Source organism: Portunus trituberculatus, chromosome 48 (assembly GCF_017591435.1).
Source record: "Portunus trituberculatus isolate SZX2019 chromosome 48, ASM1759143v1, whole genome shotgun sequence".
Taxonomy (NCBI): Eukaryota; Metazoa; Arthropoda; class Malacostraca; order Decapoda; family Portunidae; genus Portunus; species Portunus trituberculatus.
Window position 1 is genome coordinate 14278460 of NC_059302.1, and position 27906 is coordinate 14306365.

At 37.7% G+C, this 27906-nt stretch overlaps 1 protein-coding gene across 1 annotated transcript in view; it reads right to left on the reverse strand.

Moving 5' to 3' along the window:
- Positions 1–27906, reverse strand: part of LOC123498629 (BSD domain-containing protein 1-like) — a 227137-nt gene that overhangs the window by 42499 nt on the left and 156732 nt on the right. The window contains 1 exon segment of the mRNA XM_045245925.1: positions 11840–11958. Within this exon segment, the coding sequence (XP_045101860.1) occupies positions 11840–11958 (119 nt within the window).

The window sequence follows — 27906 nt, forward strand, 5'->3', positions numbered from 1 at the left end:
AAGAATTTTACATAGTCAGAGGAATTAGGTGAGAGGTATACAGCACAGATGAATTTAGTTAGAGAGTGACATTGAAGTCTTAGCCAGATGGTAGAAAATTCTGAAGATTCAAGATTGTGGGCACGAGAGCAAGTGGTGTCGTTACGCACGTATGCGCAACATCCAGCTTTGGATTGAAAATGAGGATAGAGCAAGTAGGAGGGAACAGAAAAGGGCTGCTGTCAGTAGTCACAGACAACTGTGTTTCAGTTAGGAAGAAGATGAGGTTTAGTAGAGGAGAGGTGGTGTTCCACAGATTGAAAATTAGAACGAAGGCCACGAATGTTGCAGAAATTGATAGTGAAAGTATTAGATGAAGTGTCAAGACACCCAAGGTCGACAGCAGAGGGCAGTCCGACCTGGGGACATTTATGGTCCCCTCCCAGAGGGGACTCCGAGGCAGGGCGTGGTGAAGCCATTATTAAATTTTGATTTGAAGAGTGTAAAAGTGTAAGGTGTTGTAGTGTAGTGTAGGAAGTAGTAGAAGTTGTCTTTAGAGGGCAGGCTGCAGCTGCTCAATTGTATAAATGAGACCACAAAGGGAACCGGGAGAGAGGACACGGGAATCACTCAGTCTGCAGCACTGCCTACATCCCGTAAGTACCTCTCCTGGAGTATTCCACCACATCCTCCACACATATGTTATCACAAACCATTATTAGCACTCCTCCCCCTTTATCCTTCATGTCCCTCCTCGAGGTATTATATCCTTCCTCTTTTAAGTTGACATGGATCTCTTTTTTTTAGTTTTGTTTCAACGATACACATTACATCTGGCTTTTTCTCTTTCAAATAATCCTTTACTTTCAATATACTTGATAACAAACAATTTATGTTAGTATAAGTCACTCTTAATTTATTACTTACTCCACGACCTCCTCTTTTTCCTTAGATACCACTTCTTTAGTCTCATATCCAGTACCCTTCAGTAAAAATTCTTCTTCTCTACCTCTGTCCTTTTTTTGTTTTTTTTCCTTAGCTTCACTTCTTAGCACTTTCTCCTTTTCCCTTTCCTCTATGTTCATATCTCTTTTTATCCATATTTCCTTGTGATCGACATCATCAGCCAGCTTCCCTTTTCTAGCCATAATTTCCTCTACAGCCACTTGAGATCTCATTTTCACCTTCATTGATCTCTTTCCTCCTTCAGTGTACCTTCCCAGTCTAATCACTTCCTCTACCTCCTGCTCAAATTCTTGTGTGCTGTCTTGTACTCGTTTGATAACTGTTTTGGCCATTTCCCTTTCTTCACGTTCTCTTGTGAATTTATTTGGATTTTTCTTTTCTCTCATTGCATAAATCACAAAGCTTTTTTTTCTTGTCCACTGCATCTCACACTAAATCTTCCTTCTCCATGATAACCTCTATTACAGTACTTAGGTGTTCTCCTGAATTTGCCTCCTTACCACTTCTGAAATTTTGACTTTTTCCTCTTCTTGCTCTTGTTTCCATTCATTTCTTAATTCTTTCAACTTGTTATCACCTAGACCATCTTCTATCCTGTCTGTAATCCCGTGCTGCACTTTATCCTGCAAGTTCTTTGGAGAGCTTTCATAATTTTGACATGTTTTAAGAACGTCATTTTGTTTCCTTATTTCTAGAATCTCCTCTTTCAATTCTTGATTTATTTCACTTACTTTCTCACATTCAGTTACTCTTGGTTTCAGGGCTGTGTTTTCTGCAAGCAGTCGGTCTTATTTATCCATAAGACTGTTAATCACCTCCTTCATGTATCTTAATTCTCTTTCTATATTAACAAGTCTTCTCATATTACTTTGTTCATTCCGAAACCCGAAAAATCCTTATCCATACTATCATCAGTCAGTTTTCAGTTTTCTTAAACCTATAAGGGTTTCTATAATGCACTGGTTCCCACTCGGCGTATGTTTTGGTTCCGTCGTGCCCCTGGCAGCAATACTTGGTTCCATCTCTCTCTCGTTGTTCATTACCTATATGTGGTCTAACACTTATTTCCTTTGGAGATAGGAGAACCTATGGTCCCCTATGTGTGTATTTACCTAGTTGTAGTTTTACAGGGCCTGGGCTTTATGCTCGTGTGGCCCTGTCTCCATATCTACACTTATCCAATCTTTAAAACTATGCACACTTGTTGCAGACACTACTTCTTCATTCAAACTGTTCCACGTCTCTTGCACATCTTCCCTTCCTCAGCTTCTTGCTATGCGATCTTGTGCTTCGACTGGCATATTCTTCTCTCAGGATCAGATACTCATTGTCCACTTGGTCCATTCCGTTTATCAATTTATAAACTTGTATCAGATTCCCTCTCTTCCTTCTCTGCTCCAATGTTGGAAGATCCATAGCCTTTAGTCTCTCCTCATATGTCATCCCTTCAAGTTCTGGGACCATTCTTGTAACCATTTTTTGTAGTCTCTCCAGCTTCCTTATGTGTTTCTTTTTGTGAGGGGTCCACACTACTCCTGTATATTCCAATCTGGGTCTTATTATAGTACTTATTAGTTTCTTCATCTTTCTTTGTCCATGTAGTGAAATGCTATTCGAATATTCCTTAGCAAATTATGTATCTCTGAAAATTCTATCAATATGGCTTGCCGGTTGATTATTTTCTTCCATCGTCACTCCCAAATCCTTTTCCTTTTTTACTTTCTCCAGTTCTACTCCATCTCCCATCTTATAGATTCCTACTGGTCGTCTTTCACTCTTTCTCATTTCCATGACATGGCTTTTGTCCACATTGAATTCCATCTCCCACTTTTTACTCCATTCCCAGATCTTATTTAGGTTTTCTTGCAGTATTTCACAATCCTCTTTTTGCTTTATGACTCTACACAGTTTCGCATCGTCCGCAAACAGATTTATGTAGTGTGTGTATTTACCTATTTGTATTTACCTATTTGTGTATTACAGGGCCCGAGCTAAGCTCTCTGTGACCTGTCTCCTTGTCCATTCCTGTTATATCTCTCTTTCATCTGATTGACACACACCGCGTCAACGACATCACTACTCAGTTTATTCCACTTATCAATGCTACAATGCGGGAAACTGTATTTTCTCATGTCATTTAGACAGATGTCTTTTATTAGCTTTTTTCCATGTCCTCAGAGATGATTACTTGTGGTCACCTTTATCAACTCTGTCCAGTATGTCAATCTTGTTCACCAATTTATACATAGTTATTATGTCTCCTCTTGTTCTTCTCTCTTCTAATGTGGTCAGCCCCAGCTTCCTCAGTCTTTCCTCATAGTCTAACTCCGAGTCCTGGTACCATCCTTGTTGCCAGCCTCTGTGCCCTTTCCACCTTCTTCACACTTTTCTTCATATGCGGTGACTAGACACAAGCTGCATATTCTAACTGGGGTCTTATTAAGGTACATAATATCTTCTTCATCATTCCTTCATCTAGGTAGTGGAATGCAAGGCCAATATTTTGAAGCATGTTATATGTTTTCCAAAAAAATCTTATTAATGTGTTTCTCGGGTGACAAGGTGTTTTGCATGGTTCCTCCTAAGTTTTTCTCCTCATTGGTCTCTTTAATTTTCTCATCACCCAGCCTGTAATCCCTGTTTGGTCTGTATCTACTTCTTCCCATTTTCATAACATGGGTCTTGTCTATATTAAATTCCATCTGCCACTCCTTACTCCACTCATATATTTTATCAAGATCTTCCTGTAACTTGTTACAATCTTCCACATTCTTTACTCTCCTCATAATTTTAGTATCGTCCGCAAACATGTTCATGTAACTGTCAATTCCTACTGGCATATCATTAACATAAATCAAAAACATGATGGGACCCAGCACTGACCCTTGTGGAACTCCACTGGTTACCTTCTTCCACTCAGACTTCCTTCCTCTCACCACTGTTCTCATTTCTCTTCCCATTAAGTAATTTTCCATCCATTTTGCTAGTTTATCATTTACTCCTCCAATCTTCTTTAGTTTCCACATCAGTCTATTGTGTGGTACTTTATCAAAAGCCTTTCTCAAGTCCAGGTAGATAGCATCCACCCATCCCTCTCTATGTTGTAGTATGTCAGTCACTCTTGAATAAAAACATAATAAATTGGATACGCGCACGATCTTCCTTTTCTGAAACCAAACTGTCTTTCACTCAGAATGTTTTCACTTTCTAGATACTCACTCCACTTAGCTTTAATTACTTCCTGACATACCTTGCACAATATACTAGTCAACAATACTGGTCTATAATCTAGCGGTTCCATTCTTTTACCATTCTTATATATAGGCACAATGTCAGCTCTTTTCCACTCTTTCGGGACTAATCCTGTTCGTATGGAGGTTTCCACAATATCAAATACGGGGTTCAACAATTGATCCTTACATTCATTTAGCAACTTCCCAGATATGCCATCAGGCCCCATTGATTTATTAATATCCAAATTGCTTATAATTTTCCTTACATCTTCCTTAGTAACCATGATGTCCTGCATTTGCTTTATTTCCGTAGGCCTTCCTCTCATAAAATGCTCCTCCTTTGTAAACACTTTGCAAAAGTTGTCGTTCAAAATTTCAGCTATATCTCCAGCATCCTCATATACTTCTTCCCATTTTTACCTTTTCTATTGCCTCCCTTATATTTAGTTTTCCATTTATGAATTTGTAAAACATTTTGGGTCACTATCACAGTTTTCCACCACCCTCTGTTCATATTCCTTCTGTGCTGTTCTCCTTACTTCAACATATCTATTCCTTGCTGTTTTGTAAACTTCTCTTGATAATACGTCACTGTTTTTCTTAAGTTTCTTCCATGCCTTTTCTTTGTTCTTTTTTGTTTCTTCACAATTTCTATTAAACCACTGTTTATTATTTAAAGTCCTCTTTCTGTGATATGGCACAAACTTTTTCACAGCAGAGTTATACAAATCAATAAATTTATTGTATTTCAATTGCATATCCCTTTCCTGGTATACCACGGACCAGTCAATTTCATTAAAGAATTCCCTTATATGGTTATAATTTGCCCTAATATAATTTAATTTTTCCTCCCTGCGTTCCACAATCTTATTCGTGCTTAATTCCGTATCCACCTCAAAACTTAAGACATCATGATCGCTTTTCTCCAAGGTGCACCTGGTTGGTGATCTCACCCACTGTCATCAAGTTATTTGTTGCTACCTTTAACAATTCCTCTGCCCACTCACCACCGTTCACCACTTCGTAGTCTTCCCACACTATTTCTTTACAATTAAAGTCTCCGACTATCATCACTCTATCCTTTCTGATGAGTTCTTGCTTCATTCTGTCTAGAGTATTTCTCATCACCATTTTGTACTGTTCATATTCCCAAGCACTGGTTCTGGGTGGTATGTATACTGTTATAATATTAATGTCCCTCTTGCCATCTGTTATAAGCATACTTATCACTTCCTCATTTCTCTTACTATAGTTCACCTCCTTCACTATCAGATCTTCCTTAGTAAGAACCATTATACCACCACCTCCTTTATTTTTTCTATCATTTCTCCATACTTTGTAGTGTTTTACAACAAACCAGTCTAGCTTTATTTCGGGCCTTAGCTTTGTTTCCACTACACACATTATGTCCGGTTCGTTATTTCTTAGGTAATCCATACATTCTAGCCTCTTAGACAGAAATCCATCTATATTCGTGTAAGTCACTTGTATTCCATTCCTAGTCTCATTCTTCCATGTAATGTCTATTCCGTCTGTTTTATCCACCACTTCTTTAGCCTCCCATTTCTCATCCTCCAAAAAAAACTTGGTCTTTTCCTCCTCTGTTCTTTCGTCATTCTTCTCTTTCACTTCATTTACAAGCTCTTTCATTTTCATTCGCTCATCCTGTGACATATTTCTTTTTATGTAAATTGTTTTGGTTTTCTCAGAGTCCTTAAGTTTCCAAGCCCTCCTCAACAAGGCCTCAGCTGCCACCTGAGACTTTAATTTAAATTTTAATGGTCTATTCTTGCCTTCCTCAAAAGCTCCCAATCTCACACTTTCTTCTACCTCAGCATATAGGTCCTCTTCTTCCACAGAGATCTTGTTCAGTAAGGACTTAATCCTGTCATTTTCCTTATCCCTCCTGTCCTGCCAGTTCCTGTTAGTTTTTTCCCTCAATCCTATTATGATCACACATTTTTCTTTTCAGCAATATCTCTCACCACATACTCATTTTCCTTTAGTGCCTTTACCATTTCCTCTGCGTAATCCCTTTATTTTCCTCTTCCTGCTTTTTCACTATCTCCTAAAGGACCTTTGTACCTCCTGATGTTCATGGTTCACTTCTTTCATCCTGGTATCAATTAGATTAAGGCATTCCTCCTTCCTCAAGTCCCCTTCGGATATTTTCATCTCCATTTCCAGGAGTTTAGCCTTCATCTCTTCACATTGTTTCCTTAGTTGTTGGTTTTCTTTCTCCATCTCTACTTTTTCCTTCAATAGCTCTTTATTCGCTATCGTTAACAAATAGATCTCTTTTTTGAACGAATCATTCTCGGCTAGAACTCTATCCAGTTTTTCTTCTATGGACAAAATGTTTAGGAACTTACTTTCCAGTGCCTGAATTCTTGCATCCATATCTAATTTCTCCAGTCCTTTTGGCGTAGTTATAAAACCTTCAAAGTCCCGGGCTTGTCTAGACACCATTTTTGTTATCGTCAGCTGAGTACGGCCAAAACAATCACCGCCCACACTCTCCTCTCAGGGACCACTCTCCATATCCCTCACTTTCAACACTATGCAACAGTAGGACATCAACAGGACACTAACTCAGAGGTACCCGAGCCCTGTAACACCATAGGTATTTTCCTTCTTCCGTCCGCAGCTGGAGACAAGCCGTCCTCTCTCAGTGACGGCGAGTGTGTGTGTGTGTATTTACCTAGTTGTACCTAGTTGTAGTTTTACAGGGCCTGGGCTTTTTGCTCGCATAGCCCCGTCTCCATATCTACACTTATCCAATTTTACTCTAAAAGTATGCACACTCATTGCAGACAGTACTTCTTCATTTAAACTGTTCCATGTCTCAATACACCTCTGTGGGAAAATATATTTTTTAATATCTCTCAGACATCTTCCTTTTCTCAGCTTTTTACTATGCGATCTTGTGCTTCGGATGTCATATTCTTCTCTCAGGATCAGTTTCTCATTATCCACTTGGTCCATTCCGTTGATCAATTTATAAACTTGTATCAGGTCTCCTTTCTACCTTCTTTGTTCCGGGGTTGGTAGATCCATAGCCTTTAGTCTCTCCTCATATGTCATCCCTTCAAATTCTGGAACCATTCTTGTAGCTATTTTTTGTAGCCTCTCCAATTTCCTTATGTGTTTCTTTTTATGAGGGGTCCACACTACTCCTGCATATTCCAATCTGGGTCTTATTATAGTACTTATCAATTTCTTCATCATTTCTTTGTCCATGTAGTGAAATGCTACTCCAATATTCCTTAGCAAATTATATGTTTCTCTAAAAATTCTATCAACTATTCTAGTATAGAAACTCAATAAATTAGTTACACAAGACCGTCTTTTTCTAAAACCAAATTGGCTATTTGATATTAATTTGTTGTCTTCAAGGAATTCGATCCATTGTTTCTTTATTATTCTTTCACACATCTTGCATATTACACTAGTTAGTGATACCGGTCTGTAATTTAAAGGTTCTTCCTTCCTTCTGCTCTTATATATGGGAACCACCTCAGCTCTTTTCCATTCTACTGGTACTGTTCCATTTTCTATTGAGCATTTTATGATATTGTATATAGGACTTGCTAGTTCTTCCCTACATTCTTTCAGTATTCTGCCTAAGATTTCATCTGGTCCCATTGCCTTCTCTTCATCCAGTTCCTTCATTAACTCTTTTATTTCAAGCTTGGTTACTTTAATCTCTTTCATATAGATTGTCTCTCTATTACTCTGTGGCCTCTCAAATTTGGATTCCTTAGTAAAGACCTCCTGGAATTTTTTATTTAATAGTTCTGCCATACTTTTTGGGTCTTCCACCACCCCGTTCTCTCCTTTTAACATTTCTATTGTTTCTTTTTGCCTAATTTTTCCATTTATGAATCTATAGAACAATTTTGGTTGCTTCTTACATTTTTCGACAATGTCTTTTTCGAAGTTCTTTTCCTCTTCATTCTTCACCTTAACATATTCATTTCTCGCTGCTTTGAAGTTTTCCTTATTTGCTGGATTTCTATTTCTCCTCCACCTTTTCCATGCTCCATGTCTTTTGTCCTTTGCCCTAGCACACCTTGCATTAAACCAATCTTTCTTTCCTTTTTCTTTAGGTCTATATTTCGGGACATATTCCCCGACTCCTGTTTTGTATATTTCCAAAAATAAGTTATATTTGTCTTGCATTGTCTCTGAGTTTTCCATCTCCTCCCAGTCTACGTTTTTAAAATAGTTCTTGAGATTCTCAATATCAGCCTTTCTGTAATTTAATTGGTCTCCTTTTGTATGAATTGTCTCTATCTTCCTTTCCCTCTTCTATATCTATTTCTAATATTGCATGGTCACTCTTTCCCAATGGGCACTTATATATTATATCATCATTCATTTGTATACCCCTTGTAAAAACTAGGTCCAATCTTGCCGGCTCGTCGTTTCCTCTGAATCTTGTGCATTCCTTTACTCTCTGGTCCATCATATTGTTTATCATTAGGTTCAAGAATCTTTCTCCCCAGGCTTCTTCCTCCATACCACTTTCATAATTTTCCCAGTCCACTTCTTTACAGTTGAAATCTCCTACTAATATCACTTTTCTCCTTTCTTTAACGATTCTCGTTAGACTCCTTATTGTGTCATCTAACATCCCTCCCTTCATAAATTTAAGATCATCAACATTATAAAGTTACGTGTGTGTGTGTGTGTGTGTGTGTGTGTGTGTGTGTGTGTGTGTGTGTGTGTGTGTGTGTGTGTGTGTGTGTGTAATTCACTGTTTGATCTGCTGCAGTCTATGACGAGACAGCCAGACGTTACCCTACGGAACGAGCTCAGAGCTCATTATTTCCGATCTTGGGATAGGTCTGAGACCAGGCACACACCACACACCAGGACAACAAGGTCACAACTCCTCGATTTACATCCCGTACCTACTCACTGCTAGGTGAACAGGGGCTACACGTGAAAGGAGACACACCCAAATATCTCCACCCGGGGAATCGAACCCCGGTCCTCTGGCTTGTGAAGCCAGCGCTCTAACCACTGAGCTACCGGGCCGTGTAAAATAGTTCTTGAGTGTGTGTGTGTGTGTGTGTGTGTGTGTGTGTGTGTGTGTGTGTGTGTGTGTGTGTGTGTGTGTGTGCAAACAGCATACCATGTATGTATTATACGCATTACACAGAACATTTCAACTGTTAGTGGTGACAAGCCTACAATATGTGGAAAAAAAGTCCCTTGGATAACTTGGATTGGCCTTACCACCAATTGGTCCGACATGCGATAGTTACTGTAATTTGACAACATCCACCTATGCTATTGCAAGTGAAACCTCCTTGAGAGTATTTACCATTTTGCCAGGTGTCTACTACATCCTCTTAAGATGGAGGTCCATCCTGCGAGTAGAGTACATTAAATAAAACTTAAGTACAGGCAATCCCCGCTTAACGAAGGTTCACACAACGAAATTTCGCTACAATGAAGGTTTCATTTTACTACCATCTGCTCATTTAATGAACACCAAACTTGCTTTAAAGAAGTTTTATCCAGGTAATTTTTTCCAAGTCTGAAAGCACCACCATAACACCCAAGCTGACAGGCTTTTGAATACACCAGGGCCTCTCGTGGACAACACGCCCACCACTCACTCCCCATGTTCAAAACAATAACAGCGTCAGCAGCAGCTAGTCTTCCCTCGCTCAACTTACCACCAAAACGCCCTGCAATGTCGCCTAGCAGTGCTAAGAAGACCAGGAAGTCTCTTACTCTCGAAGTGAAGCTGGATATTATTCACAGACACGAAAGAGGCGAGAAAACTAATAGCATTGCTTGCCACCTTCTTGACTCCATCTACTGTCTCTAGTATTTCCAAGTCAGCAGACTCTATTAAGAAGGCTGGTGAAACCGTATCTTCCTTGCAAGCTAAAAGAACCACCTGAACTCGTGACTCTACAATGGACAATATGGAAAGCCTTGTGGAAATGTGGTACATAAGTTTTGTATGTAATACAATGATGTGCCGTTTGTTTACAATCCACAGGTTGCCGGTTAGTGTCTTTCCCATTTCACTCTCCCTCCCTTCATAAATTTAAGATCATCAACATTATAAAGTTACGTACATATATACAGTACTGTACATTATAATGACTTAAGGGAACCATCCGGTGACCATGGTATAGAAAAATCTGAAAAATATCGAAAATCTCCAAAACACCACCAGAGCATCCCCAAACATATGGCTTCCCCGCTCCCCACTCTCTGTACCATAAATGATGATAATAAGCACGGAAAAAGCCATGAAAAATGGTTTCTTTGGTAAGGAAAGGTGGGCGCTGGCAACTCAGTACTATGGTATGTACACAGGAACACACCCTCTCCCCTTCCATTTCAGTGTCCATGTGACTGCGATGGGAGGAGAATCTATTGAGTATCTTGTCCGTTATTTCACCCCTTGCAAGCCACAATCCAGTCTATTTTACCTGCCTTTTTTGCCTTACAATGTCTAAACAAACAGTGCAAGCGAAAATTACAAATTGTAACGACCATGCATGGATGGGAGACACCCTCGCCTTCGAGCGACTAATAACTACAATCATTGTAGGGGCAGCCAGGTGCCATATGAGTCTTACAGAATATTCTAAACATGCCTGAAATGCATATATGATGCACATGGTGGTGTATGAGCACAAAATATCGAACCCAAATAAATGTACAGGGTCAAAGAGGACGAAAATGACATCTGTGGGGTTTTTTGCCTTTTTCTCATTCAAATTGTATCTTCTCCCACATTTCACAACGGATTTTCAATTTTGAGGTATCATTTTGAAGCTCAATGAAGCTGCTACATTTCCATCTTCTAGAATTTGGAATTTTTTTTAAAGTGCCGCAATATAATTTCATATAAAAAAAAATCGGAAAAATAAAAAAATTCATAATGGCCATCAAAATAAAAAAATCTAAATTCTATGAGATGGAAAGTTTTGTTATACCACATACTTCATATCCGTACAGGCAAAATTGAAATCTGTGTCTCTGGTGACAAAGTTTATAGGAAAAATTTCTTTTTTTATAAAATTGATTTTTTATTTTTCATGCAGTTATTTATGGGTTGATTCGCTTGTAACTACTAAACTAACATCGTGTAATAAACATCTATCAGTGAAAAAAAAATTACCCACGTACCTCTTTATTTTTTATTTTTCAAAAACCTCACCAGACGGTCCCCTTAAATTAAACTGCCTAAATGTTTAACTTCATAATTTTTACTTTCATTAAACTTTTCACTATACTATGATGCACTCTCACTTTGTTTACTCTCAATGGAAGTTCATGTAGGGGTTAAACTTGTTATAATTGGTTCGCTTAACGAAGTTTCACTTAACGAAGGTTTTTTTTAGGAACGTAACCCCTTCGTTAAGGGGGGGGTTGCCTGTACACCAAAATAAGTCATGTAAATTGTGGAATGTTTTGGTTTGGAACCAAGGAAATTATTTAAATAAAATGAATGGAAAGTAAATGAGCCTTGTATCTACATGTATACAAAATATATGAAGGCTACAATTTCTGAAGTTCTATGAGAAAATTTGACCAAGATTTACAGATAAGATACACAGTAAACTGAACTTCATGAGATGAAATAGATGTGATAAAAGATTAAAAGAACTTCATCTAAAACTAACCTTTTGTTCCTCAGGCTTTTCTTCTTTGGTAGTCTTTGTGGCAGAAGAGGATGAAGGAGGAGTCTGTGCACTTGTTGCATCTGTTGCATCAACCTTTTCCCATTCATCTTCATTGCTTTCTATAGAAAAATTATAAATTTGGTGAGCAAGATGCTTTAACTAGAAACTCCTTAATTTCTACTATTTTATATATAGCAATTACTGAGATAAACACCAAGCAGATACAGATTCAACATGAAAATACTATTGCCAATTTGATATAGAAAAAAAAAAAAAAAAAAAAAAACATATGCAATGAAAATCAGTTGTACTAAAGAGCAAAAAAAAAAAAACTATGAACAATTCTCAGGCTGAAATGTAGAAAAGCACCCCAAACTAAATAATATATACTACAATATATTTATGAATATATGTACATGCCATACATATATACACTTAACCCACAGCTATCGCGCTCAATTGGGGCCGAAATAGCCGCGCCATAGCCGAATTGATCTTGGCGAGAAGGCGGTTTTGGCCAATGAGCACTCAGATATCCCATGACGTCATGGCTAGGTGCGTGATAGCAGGCATTTCAGGTCGCGATAATGAAATTTTAGCAACTTTTCACGGATGAGTGATAGCTGATGTCGTGATAGCTGAGGGTTGACTGTATACATTATATATACAGTAAGGTCTCGGTTTACGTCAGAGTTACGTTCCTGAAACATGACGTAAGTCGATTTTGTACGTAACTCGAGTTTCCATACATTTCAAAGCATATCATCGAGTTTTCAACCAATCATTGTTTATGGTCATTCAGGTAAGTTAAAGGTTATATTGTTATATTATTTACAACTATGTAGGAATATGAAACACAAGCTTGTTTTTGTTGTTGATTAGGGCCACGAACGCGAAGGACTGCAGGTCGCTGAGAGGGGTGGACGCCTGAGGCCGCCAGGAGGGTGGGCAGGTCGAATGTTGTGACGCCCATAGGGCGGACAGCTGGGAGCGTAGTGCAGTGTGGTGGGAGTAGAAGCGTGGGCAGCGGGGCAGAAAATGCAGTAGGAAAGGGAGATAGGGATCAGCAGACAGACGCAGACGGTGCAAGTGAGCTGCAAGTGTCGTGTGGCCCAGGCAAAGGCTCCGGAGTTGTTATTGTTGTGATGGGTGTGCGAGCCCTCAAGGTCGTCAACCTCCCCGTTGTCCTGGTAACGGGCTTCCCATTTTCTTCTTCCCTCCCTCACACACAGCTGCTGTCTCCCTTCTCATGTCTTTTAATTATGTCCTCTTTTTCTTGTAGCATAATGGTTTTCCTTTTCTTAGCATCACTGCTGTCACTAAGAAGTTTCCTCTTTGGTGCCATTGAGCAAGATACTAAGAATTTGAGTCAATAAACGCAGAAGTAAGATAACACTCTTGCCAGGGGCGATGGTGTGGTGGAAGTGAGGCAGGGTGTTATTGTATTGAGGCGGGCGGTGTGGCGGGCAACCACCAACAATAACAATAAATCCCGCACTTTACGATTTATAAATTTAAAATTTTTTTAATCTTAAATTGCCTTATAGTGGACTGACGTAACTATGAGTATGACGTAACTCGAGACCGACGTAACTCGGGACTTTACTGTATGTATATATATATATATATATATATATATATATATATATATATATATATATATATATATATATATATATATATATATATATACTGTTTACACACACAGACACACACACACACACACACAAGATCTGGAAATGGAGCAAAAAATGGGAGATGGAATTCAATGTGGACAAAAGCCATGTCATGGAAATGGAAAAAAGTTAAAGACGACCAGTGGGAATCTATAAGATGGGAGATGGAGTAGAACTAGAAAAAGTAAAAAAGGAAAAGGACTTGGGAGTGACAATGGAAGAAAATAATCAACCGGTTAGCCATATTGATAGAATTTTCAGAGAGACGTATAATTTGCTAAGGAATATTGGAGTAGCATTTCACTATATGGACAAGGAAATGATGAAGAAATTGATAAGTACTAAAATAAGACCTAGATTGGAATATGCAGGAGTTGTGTGGACTCCCCATAAAAAGAAACACATAAGAAAATTAGAGAGACTACAAAAAATGGCTACAATAATGGTTCCAGAATTTAAAGGGATGGCATATGAGGAGAGACTAAAGGCAATCGATCTACCAACCTTGGAGCAGAGAAGAGAGAGAGGGGATCTGATACAAGTTTATAAATTGATTAATGGAATGGATGAAGTGGATAATGAGAAACTGATCCTGAGAGAAGAATATGACTTTAGAAGCACAAGATCGCATAGTAAGAAACTAAGGAAAGAACGATGTCTGAGAGATGTTAAAAAATTTAGTTTCCCGCAAAGATGTGTTGAGACTTGGAACAGTTTGTTTGAGTGAGGAAGTGGTGTCAGCAAAGAGTGTGCATAGTTTTAAAGAAAAATTGGATAAGTGTAGATATGGAGACGGGACCACACGAGCATAAAGCCCAGGCCCTGTAAAACTACAACTAGGTAAATACAACTAGGTAAATACACCGGAGGACCGGGGTTCGATTCCCCGGCCGGGTGGAGATATTTGGGTGTGTCTCCTTTCATGTGTAGCCCCTGTTCACCTAGCAGTGAGTAGGTACAGGATGTAAATCAAGGATTTGTGACCTTGTTATGCCGGTGTGTGGTGTGTGCCTGGTCTCAGGCCTATCCGAAGATCGGAAATAATTAGCTCTGAGCTCGTTCCGTAGGGTAACGTCTGGCTGTCTCGTCAGAGACTGCAGCAGATCAAACAGTGAAACACACACACACACACACGAGACGCGGTCGAGAAAGGACACAGTGCCGTTGCTCCGAGAATCAGCTGATCTTCACTACCTGTTGTATTAGTGTTTGCAGTGGCCTGGGCGAGTAGTGTAGACTTGTTTTCATGAAATCAAGTGTTAGAGAATCATGAGTAAATCAGAGATTCCATCTAAATACAGGTATGAGACTAGGGAAAGAATGAAAGAAGATGAATATGTTGATGAGGGAGTAAGTGCATTCAAAGGTTTGGATACGGCAAATACTTCACTATTTAAAGAGCGTTGACTATTGAACGTAAATTAGATAAATGGATAAAGGAGAGTATGGGAATGAAAGAGAATGAAGAACAGGAAAAAGAACTTCAAAAACTGAGAGAAAGGATAAAAAAAAGTGGAAGAAAACAAAGCTAGACTAGGAGCGGAAAACGAAGAACTGAAAAAGGAAGTAGCTAACTACAAGAAACAGATGGAAGAAGAACTCGGTAAAGAAAAAGACAAGCTGAAGATCTAGTAAACAAAGAAGAGGAAAGAGTACAGAACGTGATTAAAAGAGAAGTACAAGTGTGGAGAGTCCAAGATAAGAAAGATAAAGATGATTTTCAGGAGGTGATTCAAAAACAACTAAATGAAAGAGATGAGAATATGACAAGCAAAATGATAGGAGTCCTCAAGAAAAAAGAAAATCTAGTTCGGGAAATTGCAGAAAAAAAGTGTGATCGTATTTGGATTAAAAAAAAAAAATATATATATATAAAATATAGACCAAGAAGAGAAAAAGAAGAAATGAAATCAGTCAAAGATCTACTAAAAAACCTAAACGAGGAAGATAGGTAGAACTTAGAAGAGGAAGTAGAAGAAATAAACAGAATGGGACCATATCAAGAAAGAACAACGAGACCAATTAAGATACCATTAAAATCACAAGCAGCAACAGAAGAAATATTATATAGAACAACTAAACTCAGAGAAATGGAAGGTTGCAAGGATATATATATATAAAGAAAAATAGAAATGAGGAAGAAAGGAAGAGATACAATGAACTGGCGGCAGCAGTAAGGGAAAAATATAATGAAAGGTCAGAAGAGGAAAAAAAGGCATTTTTTTGGAGAATTCTAGGAGACAGGATAAGGAAATGGTATATAAAAGAGAAGGAAGAGGAAAAAGTGGAACAAGTTTAACTAAAAGTAATAAAGGCAAGAGACTAAAAATGATGTATACAAACATAGACAGGGTTTTATCATGTAAATTAGAATTAAGAGATTACATAAAGAAAGAAGAACTGGATATTGTATGCCTGGCTGAAACAAAACTAAATGAGGCAATCAAAATAGACTTGGATAATAGGTATAATGTGTGGAGGAGAGACATGGGGAGTAAAGGAGGAGGAGTCATGATAATGTTAAGCAAGGAGATGGTGGTAAACCAAGTGGAATGTGGGGAAGGAAAAGCAGAAAAGTAATATTAGTAGATTTCAACTGTAAAGAAGTGGACTGGGAAAATTATGAAAGTGGTATGGGGGAAGAAGCCTGGGGAGAAAGATTCTTGAACCTAACAATAGATAATATGAAGGACCAAAGAGTAAAGGACTCAGAGGAAACGACGAGCCGGCGAGATTGGATCTAGTTTTTACAAGGGGTATACAAATGAACGATGATATAAGATAGAAGTGGCCATTGGGAAAGAATGACCATGTAGTATTAGAAATGGATATAGAAGAGGGAAAGAAAGAGAGAGACGAATCATACAAAGGAGACCGATTAAATTACAGAAAGGCTCATATTGAGAATCTCAAGAACTACTTCAAATACATTAACTGGGAGGAGATGGAAAACTCAAGAGACAGTGCAAGAGAAGTATAACTTATTTTTCTAAATATAGAAAACAGGAGTCAGGGAATACAGACCTAAAGAAGAAGGAAAGAAAAATTGGTTTAATGCAAGGTGAGCTAGGGCAAAGGAGAAAAGAGATGGAGCATGAAAAAGGTGGAGGAGAAATAGAAATACAGTAAATAAGGAAAACTTCAAGGCAGCGAAAAATGAATATGCTAAGGTGAGGAAGGAAAAAGAAAGGAACTATGAAAAGGATATTGTCAAAAAATGTAAGGAGCAACCAAAATTGTTCTACAGATTCATAAATGGAAAAATCAGGCAAAAAGAAAAAATAGAAAGGTTAAAAGGAGATAACGGGATGGTGGAAGACCCAAAAAGTAAGGCAGAACTATTAAATTCCAGGAAGTCTTTACTAAGGAATCCAAATTTGAAAGGCCACAGGGTAATAGAAAGAGACCGTCTATATGAAAGAGGTTAAAATAATCAAGCTTGAAATAAAAGAATTAATGAAGGAATTGGATGAAGAGAAGGCAATGGGACCAGATGAAGTCTCAGGCAGAATACTGAAAGAATGTAGGGAAGAACTAGCAAGCCCTATATACATCATAAAATGCTCAATAGAAAATGGAACAGTACCAGTAGAATGGAAAAGAACTGAGGTGGTTCCCATATATAAGAGCGGAAGGAAGGAGGAACCTTTAAATTACAGACCGGTATCACTAACTAGTGTAATATGAAAGATGTGTGAAAGAATAATAAAGAAACAATGGATCGAGTTCCTTGAAGACAACAAATTAATATCAAATAGCCAATTTGGTTTTAGAAAAAGACGGTCGTGTGTAAGTAATTTACTGAGTTTCTACTCTAGAATAGTTGATATATTACAAGAGAGAGAGGGATGGGTTGACTGTATTTATCTGGATTTAAAAAAAAGGCGTTTGATAAAGTGCCACATGCAAGATTACTGTGGAAGTTAGAAGAGAAGGGTGGCTTAAAAAGAAGCACATTGAGATGGATGGGAAATTATTTGAGGGGGAGAGAAATAAGGACGGTAGTTAAAGATATGAAATCCAAGTGGAGAGCAGTACAAAGTGGAGTGCCGCAGGGGTTAGTATTACTGCCAATACTTTTCCTCATATATATTAACGAGGAGGGAGGCGGTGGCATAGTGGATAAGGTGGTGAGCGTGGGATCGGGCAGACTTCCACGTGTAGGTTCGAATCCCACCACGTACAGCCTTAAAACACTTTGCCATTTGTTGAGTGGTTTAAAGTTACCTACATATCACCATGATACCCAGGCTCTAGGTGGTTACACTCAAGATGAGCTTGGGCGGTGATATGGGCACTAATATGGGTACCACTATAAATAAAATTGCCTGTGCCACTAATGGGCAGAAGCTGAACAGCGCTTCCCATACACTCTTCAAGTGTGCCTACAGGCGCTATAGGCCTTACCATAAAAAAAAAAAAAAAAAAATAGGAGTGAACAGCTACATAAATCTGTTTGCAAACGATGCGAAACTGTGCAGAGTTATAAAGCAAAAAGAGGATTGTGAAATACTGCAGGAAGACCTAAATAAGATCTGGGAATGGAGTAAAAAGTGGGAAATGGAATTCAATGTGGACAAAAGCCATGTCATGGCAATGGGAAAGAGTGAAAGACGACCAGTGGGAATCTATAAGATGGGAGATGGAGTAGAACTGGAGAAAGTAAAAAAGGAAAAGAACTTAGGAGTGACGATGGAAGAAAACAATCAACCGGTAAGCCATATTGATAGAATTTTCAGAGACATATAATTTGCTAAGGAATATTGGAGTAGCATTTCACTACATGGACAAAGAAATGATGAAGAAATTGATAATTGATCAGTACTATAATAAGACCCTGATTGGAATATGCAGTAGTGTGGACCCTCCATAAAAAGAAACACATAAGGAAGTTGTAGAGACTACAAAAAATGGCAACAAGAATGGTTCCAGAATTTGAAGGGATGACATATGAGGAGAGACTAAAGGCTATGGATCTACCAACCCTGGAACAGAGAAGTGAGAAAGGGGATCTGATACAAGTTTATAAATTGATCAACGGAATGGACCAAGTGGATAATGAGAAAGTGATCCTGAGAGAAAAATATGACATTCGAAGCACAAGATCGCATAGTAAAAAGCTGAGGAAGGGAAGATGTCTGAGAGATGTTAAAAAATATAGTTTCCCACAAAGATGTGTTGAGACATGGAACAGTTTGAGTGAAGAAGTGGTGTCAGCAACGAGTGTGCATAGTTTTAACCCCTTTGTGCCGGATGTTAAAAAAGCCCGCCTGTATGATATAATGGTAGTGCCGCCTGAGCGCTGGGAAACTTGTGCAAGCTTGTCATACTTGTCGTCTTTGTGTATTATGCTGCTATTTTTTAGTCACTATGTTGCCTTCAGAGGAAAGTGGATGCTTCTTGGAGAGAGAGAGAGAGAGAGAGAGAGAGAGAGAGAGAGAGAGAGAGAGAGAGAGAGAGAGAGAGAGAGAGAGAGAGAGAGAGAGAGAGAGAGAGAGAGAGAGAGAGAGAGAGAGAGAGAGAGAGAGAGAGAGAGATTTGTTAATATTTTAGACACAAGTGGGACCCATGTAGCTTATCTTTCAAGAGAAGAGAGAGAGAGAGAGAGAGAGAGAGAGAGAGAGAGAGAGAGAGAGAGAGAGAGAGAGAGAGAGAGAGAGAGAGAGAGAGAGAGAGAGAGAGAGAGAGAGAGAGAGAGAGAGAGAGAGAGAGAGAGATGATGGGAACAGTCTATGCCCTTGGGTAATTTTTGACACAAGGCATGTAGCTTATCTTTTGTGATCGGTGGAGACAAGGATGGTGGGAGGAGCACTAGGATTTCAAGGACAGCATACAGCGTGTGTAGTTGGTATCCAACACACTACGGGACAACTGAACTGAAGAAAGCTCAGAAAAGAAATATGACGTCTACGTAGGCGTCACCGTATTTGCTACTGGGGCTTCATGACGCCCACATAGGAGTCACCGTAGTGAAAGGGTTAAAGAAAAATTGGATAAGTGTAGATATGGAGACGGGGTCACACGAGCATAAAGCCCAGGCCCTGTAAAACTACAACTAGGAAAATATAACTAGGTAAATATACATAAACAATATATAAACAAAGTTAAAAAAAAAAAAAAACACGATAGAGAAACTAGTTTATGAAAACAATGAATACAGCGATGAATTGGAAATGGCTAAAATAATGAACAGACACTTTTAAGAAGTTTTTACAAGAGAAAAAAAAAAAAAAACATTAATTATGAAGAACTAGAAAATAAATCTGCTGCGATGAGAGACATCATTATTTCGGAGCAGAAAATAATGATACAACTAAGAAATTTTGATGTAAGAAAATCACACGGTTCAGATGGAATTGTAAATTGGATATTGAAAGAGTGTAAAGAAGAGCTGGCAAATAAGGTATACAATATAATAAAGATGTTCTATTGAAAAGGGAAAAGTACCAGAAGACTGGAAAAAAGCCAATATTGTGCTAATATATATAGGAGGAAATAAGGAGAACCCAACAAATTATAGGCCAGTGTCCCTAATAAGTACAATAGCTAAAGTATGTGAATGTGTGATCAAAGAAAGATGGACGAAACATTTGGGAGAAAAACATATAATTAATGAAAGACAATTTGGCTTTACAAAAGGTAGATCATGTGTAACAAAACTTACATGCTTTTACTCTGGAGTCATAGACATAACACAGGAAAGAGATGGATGGGTTGACAGTGTATTTTTAGATTTACAAAAAGCATTTGATAAAGTTTCACACAGAAAATTAATAAGAAAACTGGAAGATATAGGGGAAATAAAGGGAAAATTGCTGGAATGGATGAAGGATTTCCTAACTGGAAGAACTATGAGAGTGACAATTAGAGATAAGGAGTCCACCTGGAAGGAAGTTATAAGTGGGGTTCTGCAAGGTTCTGTGTTGGCCCCAATTATGTTTGCAATATACATAAATGATATGGACAAAGGAGTAGAAAGCTATATGAGTTTCTTTGCAGATGATGCAAAACTTTTGAAGAAAGTTGGGTCGCACGATGATGGTAGAACTCTACAGCAGGACTTCGATAGACTATGGGAATGGAGTAAAAGATGGGAGATAGAATTCAACATTAAGAAATGTAGCATAATGGAATTTGGGAAGAGCAAAAATAGGGCAAAAAGACAATATAAACTTGGAAAAGAGAATATTAAGAAGGTGGAAAGTGAAAAGGACCTGGAAGTTCTCATAACAAAAGAAATGTCCCCCAATAAACATATACAGTGGTGCCTTGGAATACGAACTTAATCCATTCAAAATTTTGTTCTTACTCCAAAACGTTCTTACTCTAAAGCATCAAAATACATGTATTCTTATAGAAGAAATTATAATTCGTTCCAAACCACCTCCTAAGACCAAAAAAATTCTATTTTTCACCTAAATTCTTATTTTTTGCATAATATTACTATATATACTACTACTACTACTATTATGCTATAACTATAAAAGATAGGAAAATAAAGCAGGAAAGTAAGCAAAATGTAATATAATGAAAAATCAACTTCTCGTGGTCAGAAACAAGCGTCACCACATCCTCCTCACGTGACTCCAACAAGCCAGCACCACACACTCTTATATAAGCCAATAAGTTTTTCTTTGATATACTACACTCATAATGGAAAATAAATCAGGGAAATAAGCAAATTGTAATGTGAAAATTCAACTTCTTCGCGGTCAGAAACAAACGTCAACACATCCTCCTCAGCTGACTCCATCAAGCCTGCACTAAGCACTCTTATCTAAACCAATAACCAGAAAAAAATAACAATTCCAATATTGTCATGCATCATAATATGTTTCTGAACTGCTTACTTATCCATGGAAATACATGTATATCTTATATCTAACCAAGAAATACATAAAAAAATTATAAAATACAGCACACTGACATAAGTGCTCTCACCATCCTCACGCTTGGTGCCCTCACATCTACACAAACATATCTTTGTAAAAGCTGATATATGATTGGCTAAGTGTCCACAATCTTGAATAAAATGGGCCAATGACAGGCCTCAATATATGACAGATAGCCTCAAGCATACACAAACTGTGCGGCATAAAGGAGCGCAGCTTCTGAAAAGCGCCAAGATCATGCCTGACGGGCTCTGACATAAGAGCCACGATTGTGCCTAACAAGCTATAAGGATTAATTCATGAGCTGGATACTCTTTCTTCCCCTCAGATCTTCTAGAATCTTCCATATATATATATATATATATATATATTTTTTTTTTTTTTACATTACAAGGGCACTGGCCAAGGGCAAACAAAGTGTTGGAAAAAAAAAAATCCCGCTGGTTGCCAGGCCCTGTTAAGAAGAAAGTAGAAAGAGAAAACAAAAAATCTAAAAAAAATATATATATATATATATATATATATATATATATATATATATATATATATATATATATATATATATATATATATATATACAGTAAAGTCCTGAAATCCGGAAGTCTTGGGGGTTCAGACATTTCGGATTCTAGGATTTTCCGGATTTTACGATAGTAAGGCTGAAAGTAAGATTAAAATCTTGAGGGTACTATGTAAAGCCCACTAAACTAACCCCAACTTATTATATCTCTTTGTAGTACTGTCATAACATCTTACAGGGATTTCTACTACCACCAGTCCACTGTGTACTTCCTCACCACACCACACAAGATTTATGTAGGCTTTTTTTTTTTTTTCTTGAAGATTTGCCAGACTATGGGGGGAGTGGCATGGGCTTTTCCAGCCATTATGGTGGCCCATTTGTGATGATTGCTCTTTTCCTACTTGTCAACTTGTATTTATGTAGGTGATTTAACTATTTTACGTAGGCTATTCCACCATCCACATATACTGAGAAGTTTGAGTGATTGTACTGTACTGTACCCCACATAATATGAATACAGTTCACAATACTTATGTCACACCTTATAAAATAATTTTAAGTATAATACAAAACACATTTCATAATTTCATAACATAAAACATTTACTGATGTCTGATAAAGGGAAACAAAAAGAAAGGAAGGCCTCCAACATCATACACCGCCAGCCAATCACATCACCAGCGTCGAGCGGACACCAGCTGGACCACCCACGCAGATAACAGGACTCCGCAACACACACACAGACACGCGAGACGCGGTCGAGGAAGGACGCAATACCGTCGCTCACGAGAATCAGCTGATCTTCACTACCTTTGTTTGGGTTTGCAGTGGCCTGGGCGATTAGTGTGGACTCGTTTTTTTTCATGAATACAGTGTTACAAAATCATGAGTGAGAAAGAGATTCCATCTAAATGCAGGTATGAGACACGGGAAAGAATGAAAGCTGATGATGACAATGTTAGTGAGGGAGAAAGAGCATTCGAAGGCTTTGAAACGGCGCATGCTTCACTATTTGATAGATTGTTGACTATCGAACGTAAATTAGATAAGTTAATAAAGGAGAGTATGAGAATGAAAGAGAATGAAGAACAGGATAAAGAGCTCCAGAAATTGAAAGAAAGGATAAAAAGAGTGGAAGAAAACGAAACTAGGCTAAGAACCGAAAATAAAGATTTAAAAGTGCAAATAGCTAACTACAAGATTTTGATGGAAGAAGGACTCAGTAAAGCCGAGAAAGAAAAATAGAAGCTGAAAGATCTAGTTAAAAAAGAAGAGGAAAGAGTACAAGACGTGATTAAAAAAGAAGTACAGGCATGGAGAATCCAAGATAAGAAGGACAAGGAATCGTTTCAGGAAGTATTTCAAGAACAGTTAAAAGAAAGAGATGAAAATATGACAAACAAAATGATAGGAGTCCTCAAGAAAAAAGAAAATTTAGTAAGAGAAATTGCGGAACAAAAGTGAAATTATTTTTGGACTGAAAGAAAAAAATGTTAAATATAGACCAAGAAGGGAAAAGGACGAAATGAAATCAGTAAAAGACCTACTAAAACATCTAAATGACGAGGATAGACAGAACTTAGAAGAGGAAGTAGAAGAAATCCATAGAATGGGACCATATCAAGAAGGAACAGTGAGACCAATTAAGATATTACTAAAATCACAAGCAGCAGCAGAAGTACTATATAGGAAAACAAAACTCAGAGAAACAGAAGGTTGCAAAGATATATATATATATATATATATATATATATATATATATATATATATATATATATATATATATATATATATATATATATATATATATATATATATATATATATATATATATATATATATATATATATATATATATATATATAAAGAAAATAGAAATGAGGATGAAAGGAAGAGACACAACAAATTGGTGGCAGAAGCAAGAGAAAAAAAATAATGAAAGGTCAGAGGAGGAGGAGGCATTTTTTTTGGAGAATTATAGGAGACAGGATAAGGAAATGGTATATAAAAGAGAAGGAAGAGAAAAAAATAATGAAAGGTCAGAGGAGGAGAAGAAGGCATTTTTTTTGGAGAATTATAGGACACAGGATAAGGAAATGGTATATAAAAGAGAAGGAAGAGAAAAAAATGGAGCCAGTTTAACTAAAAATGATAAGAACAAGAGATTAAAAATTATGTATACAAACATAGATGGGATTTTATCTAGTAAATTAGAATTAAGAGATTACATAAAGCAAGAAGAACCAGATATTGTATGCCTGGTGGAAACAAAGTTATATGAAGCAATAAAATTAGACAGATAAAAGGTATAATATATGGAGGAGAGACAGAGTGGGTAAAGGAGGAGGAGGAGGAGTCATGATGATGTTAAGGAAGGAGATAGTGGTAAATCAAGTGGAGTTTGGGGAAGGAAAATCAGAAATACTGTATATTAAGATGCATATTAATAAAATGGAGTTAACAATCATTGGAACATATGTGCCACCAAAAACAAACTCATGGACTAACCAAGAATATAAAGACATGATAGATGACACAATAAAAAGTCTTACAAGAATCATTAAAGAAAGGAGAAAAGTGATATTGGTAGGAGATTTCAACTGTAAGGAGGTGGACTGGGAAAATTATGAAAGTGGTATGGGGGAAGATGCCTGGAGAGATAGATTCCTGAACCTAATGATAGATAATTTGATGGTCCAAAGAGTAAAGGAAAACACAAAATTCAGAGGAAACGATAAGCCGGCGAGATTGGACCTAGTTTTTACAAGGGATATACAAATTAACGATGATATAAGATATAAGTGCCCATTGGGAAAGAGTGACCATATAATATTAGAAATGGATATAGAAGAAGGAAAGGAAGATAGAGATGAATCATACAAAGGAGACCGATTAAATTACAGAAAGGCTGATATTGAGAATCTCAAGAACTATTTTAAAAACATAAACTGGGAGGAGATGGAAAACTCAGAAACGGTTCAAGAGAAATATAACTTATTTTTGGAAATATACAAAACAGGAGTCAAGGAATATGTCCCAAAATATAGACCTAAAGAAGAAGGAAAGAAAGATTGGTTTAATGCAAGATGTGCTAGGGCAAAGGAGAAACGAGATGGAGCATGGAAAAGGTGGAGAAGAAACAGAAATCCAGAAAATAAGGAAAACTTCAAAACAGCAAGAAATGAATATGCTAAGGTGAGAAAGGAAGAAGAAAGGAACTATGAAAAGGACATTGTCGAAAATGTAAGGAACAACCAAAATTGTTCTACAGATTCATAAATGGAAAAATAAGACAAAAAGAAACAATAGAAAGGTTAAAAGGAGAGAATGGAATGGTGGAAGACCCAAAAAGTATGGCAGAACTGTTAAATAGTAAATTTCATGAGGTCTTTACTAAGGAATCCAAATTTGAAAGACCACAGGGTAATAGAGAGACTGTCCATATGAAAGAGATTAAAGTAACCAAGCTTGAAATAAAAAAGTTGATGACGGAACTAGATGAGGAAAAGGCAATGGGACCAGATGAAGTCTCAGGCAGAATACTGAAAGAATGTAGGGAAGAACTAGCAAGTCCAATATACAACATCATAAAATGCTCAATAGAAAATGGAACAGTGCCAGTGGAGTGGAAAAGAGCTGAGGTGGTTCCCATATATAAGAGCGGAAGGAAGGAAGAACCTTTAAATTACAGACTGGTATCACTAACTAGTGTAATATGCAAGATGTGTGAAAAAGTAATAAAGAAGCAATGGATTGAGTTTCTTGAAGACAACAAAATATTATCAAATAGCCAATTTGGTTTTAGAAAAGGTTGGTCATGTGTAACAAATTTATTGAGTTTCTACTCTAGAATAGTTGATAAAGTACAAGAGAGAGAGGGATGGATTGACTGTATTTATTTAGATTTAAAAAGGCTTTGATAAAGTGCCACATGAAAGATTACTATGGAAGTTAGAGGAGAAGGGTGGCTTAAAAGGAAGCACATTGAGATGGATGAAAAATTACTTGAGGGGGAGAGAAATAAGGACGATAGTTAAAGATATGAAGTCCAAGTGGAGAACAGTAGACAGCGGAGTGCCACAGGGGTCAGTATTGGCGCCAATACTTTTTCTCGTATATATAAACAACATGCCAGAGGGAGTGAACAGCTACATAAATCTGTTTGTGGACGATGCGAAACTGTGCAGAGTCATTAAACAAAAAGAGGATTGTGAAATACTACAGGAAGACTTAAACAAGATCTGGAAATGGAGTAAAAAATGGGAGATGGAATTCAATGTGGACAAAAGCCATGTCATGGAAATGGGAAAAAGTGAAAGACGACCAGTGGGAATCTATAAGATGGGAGATGGAGTAGAGCTAGAAAAAGTAAAAAAGGAAAAGGACTTGTGAGTGAGAATGGAAGAAAACAATCAACTGGTAAGCCATATTGATAGAATTTTCAGAGAGACGTATAATTTGCTAAGAAATATTGGATTACCATTTCACTATATGGACAAAGAAATAATGAAGAAATTGATAAGTACTAAAATAAGACCTAGATTGGAATATGCAGGAGTTGTGTGGAGGCCCCATAAAAAAAAAACACACATAAGGAAATTGGAGAGACTACAAAAAATGGCTACAAGAACGGTTCCAGAATTTAAAGGGATGACATATGAGGAGAGACTAAAAGCTATGGATCTACCAACCCTGGAACAGAGAAGAGAGAGAGGGGATCTGATACAAGTTTATAAATTGATTAATGGAATGGTTCAAGTGAATAATGAGAAACTAATCCTGAGAGAAGAATATGACATTAGAAGCACAAGATTGCAAAGTAAGAAATTGAGGAAGGGAAGATTTTTTTTTTTTTTTTTTGGTAGAGAAGAGTGCCAGCCAAGGGCAAAAAAAAAAAGAAAGTTAGAAAAAAGTCCACTTGAGCGCTGGCTCTCCAAAGAGTACAAAAAGTGCCAAAACCGTCAGCCAGAATTAGGGGAGCAAATGCCTCGATACCTCCCTCTTAAAAGACAAGTTGTAGGAATTTGGAAATACAGATGCAAGGAGGGAGTTCCAGAGTTTACCAGTGAAAGGGATGAATGACTGAGCATACTGGTTAACTCTTGCATTAGAGAGTTGAACAGAATAGGGATGAAAGGAAGAAGAAAGCCTTGTGCAGCGTGGCCGCAGGAGGAGGGGAGGCATGCAGTTAGCAAGATCAGTAGAACAGTTACCATGAAAATAGCGATAAAATATAGCAAGGGATGCAACATTTCGGCAGTGAGAAAGAGACTGAAGACAGTTAGTCAGAGGAGGGGAGTTGATGAGATGAAGAGCTTTCGATTTCACCCTATCAAGCAAAGCTGTGCGACTGGAACCCCCCCAAACATATATGAGTACTCCATACAGGGACGGATAAGGCCCTTATACAGAGTAAGCAGTTGGAGGGGCGAGAAAAACTGTCGGAGACGCCTCAGAACACCTAACTTCATAGAAGCTGTTTTAGCAAGAGATGAGATGTGAAGTTTCAAGTTAAGATTATGAGCAAAGGACAGACCGAGGATATTCATTGTGGAAGAGGAAGACAGTTGAGTGTCATTGAAGAAGAGGGGATAGTTGTCTGGAAGGTTGTGTCGAGTTGATAGATGGAGGAATTGAGTTTTTGAGGCATTGAAAACTACTAGATTTTCTCTGCCCCAATCAGAAATTTTAGAAAGATCAGAAGTCAGGCGTTCCATGGCGTCCCCGCGTGATCTGTTAATTTCCTGAAGGGTTGGACGTCTCTGAAAGAACGTGGAAAGATGTACGGTGGTATCATGGATAGGGGATAGGGATAGGGCAAGAAGTTTGGTTAAGAAGGTCATTAATGAATAATAGAAAGAGAGTGGGTGACAGGACAGAACCCTGAGGAACACCACTATTAATAGGTTTGTCTGAGAGATGTTAAAAAATTTAGTTTCCCACAAAGATATGTTGAAACTTGGAATAGTTTGAGTG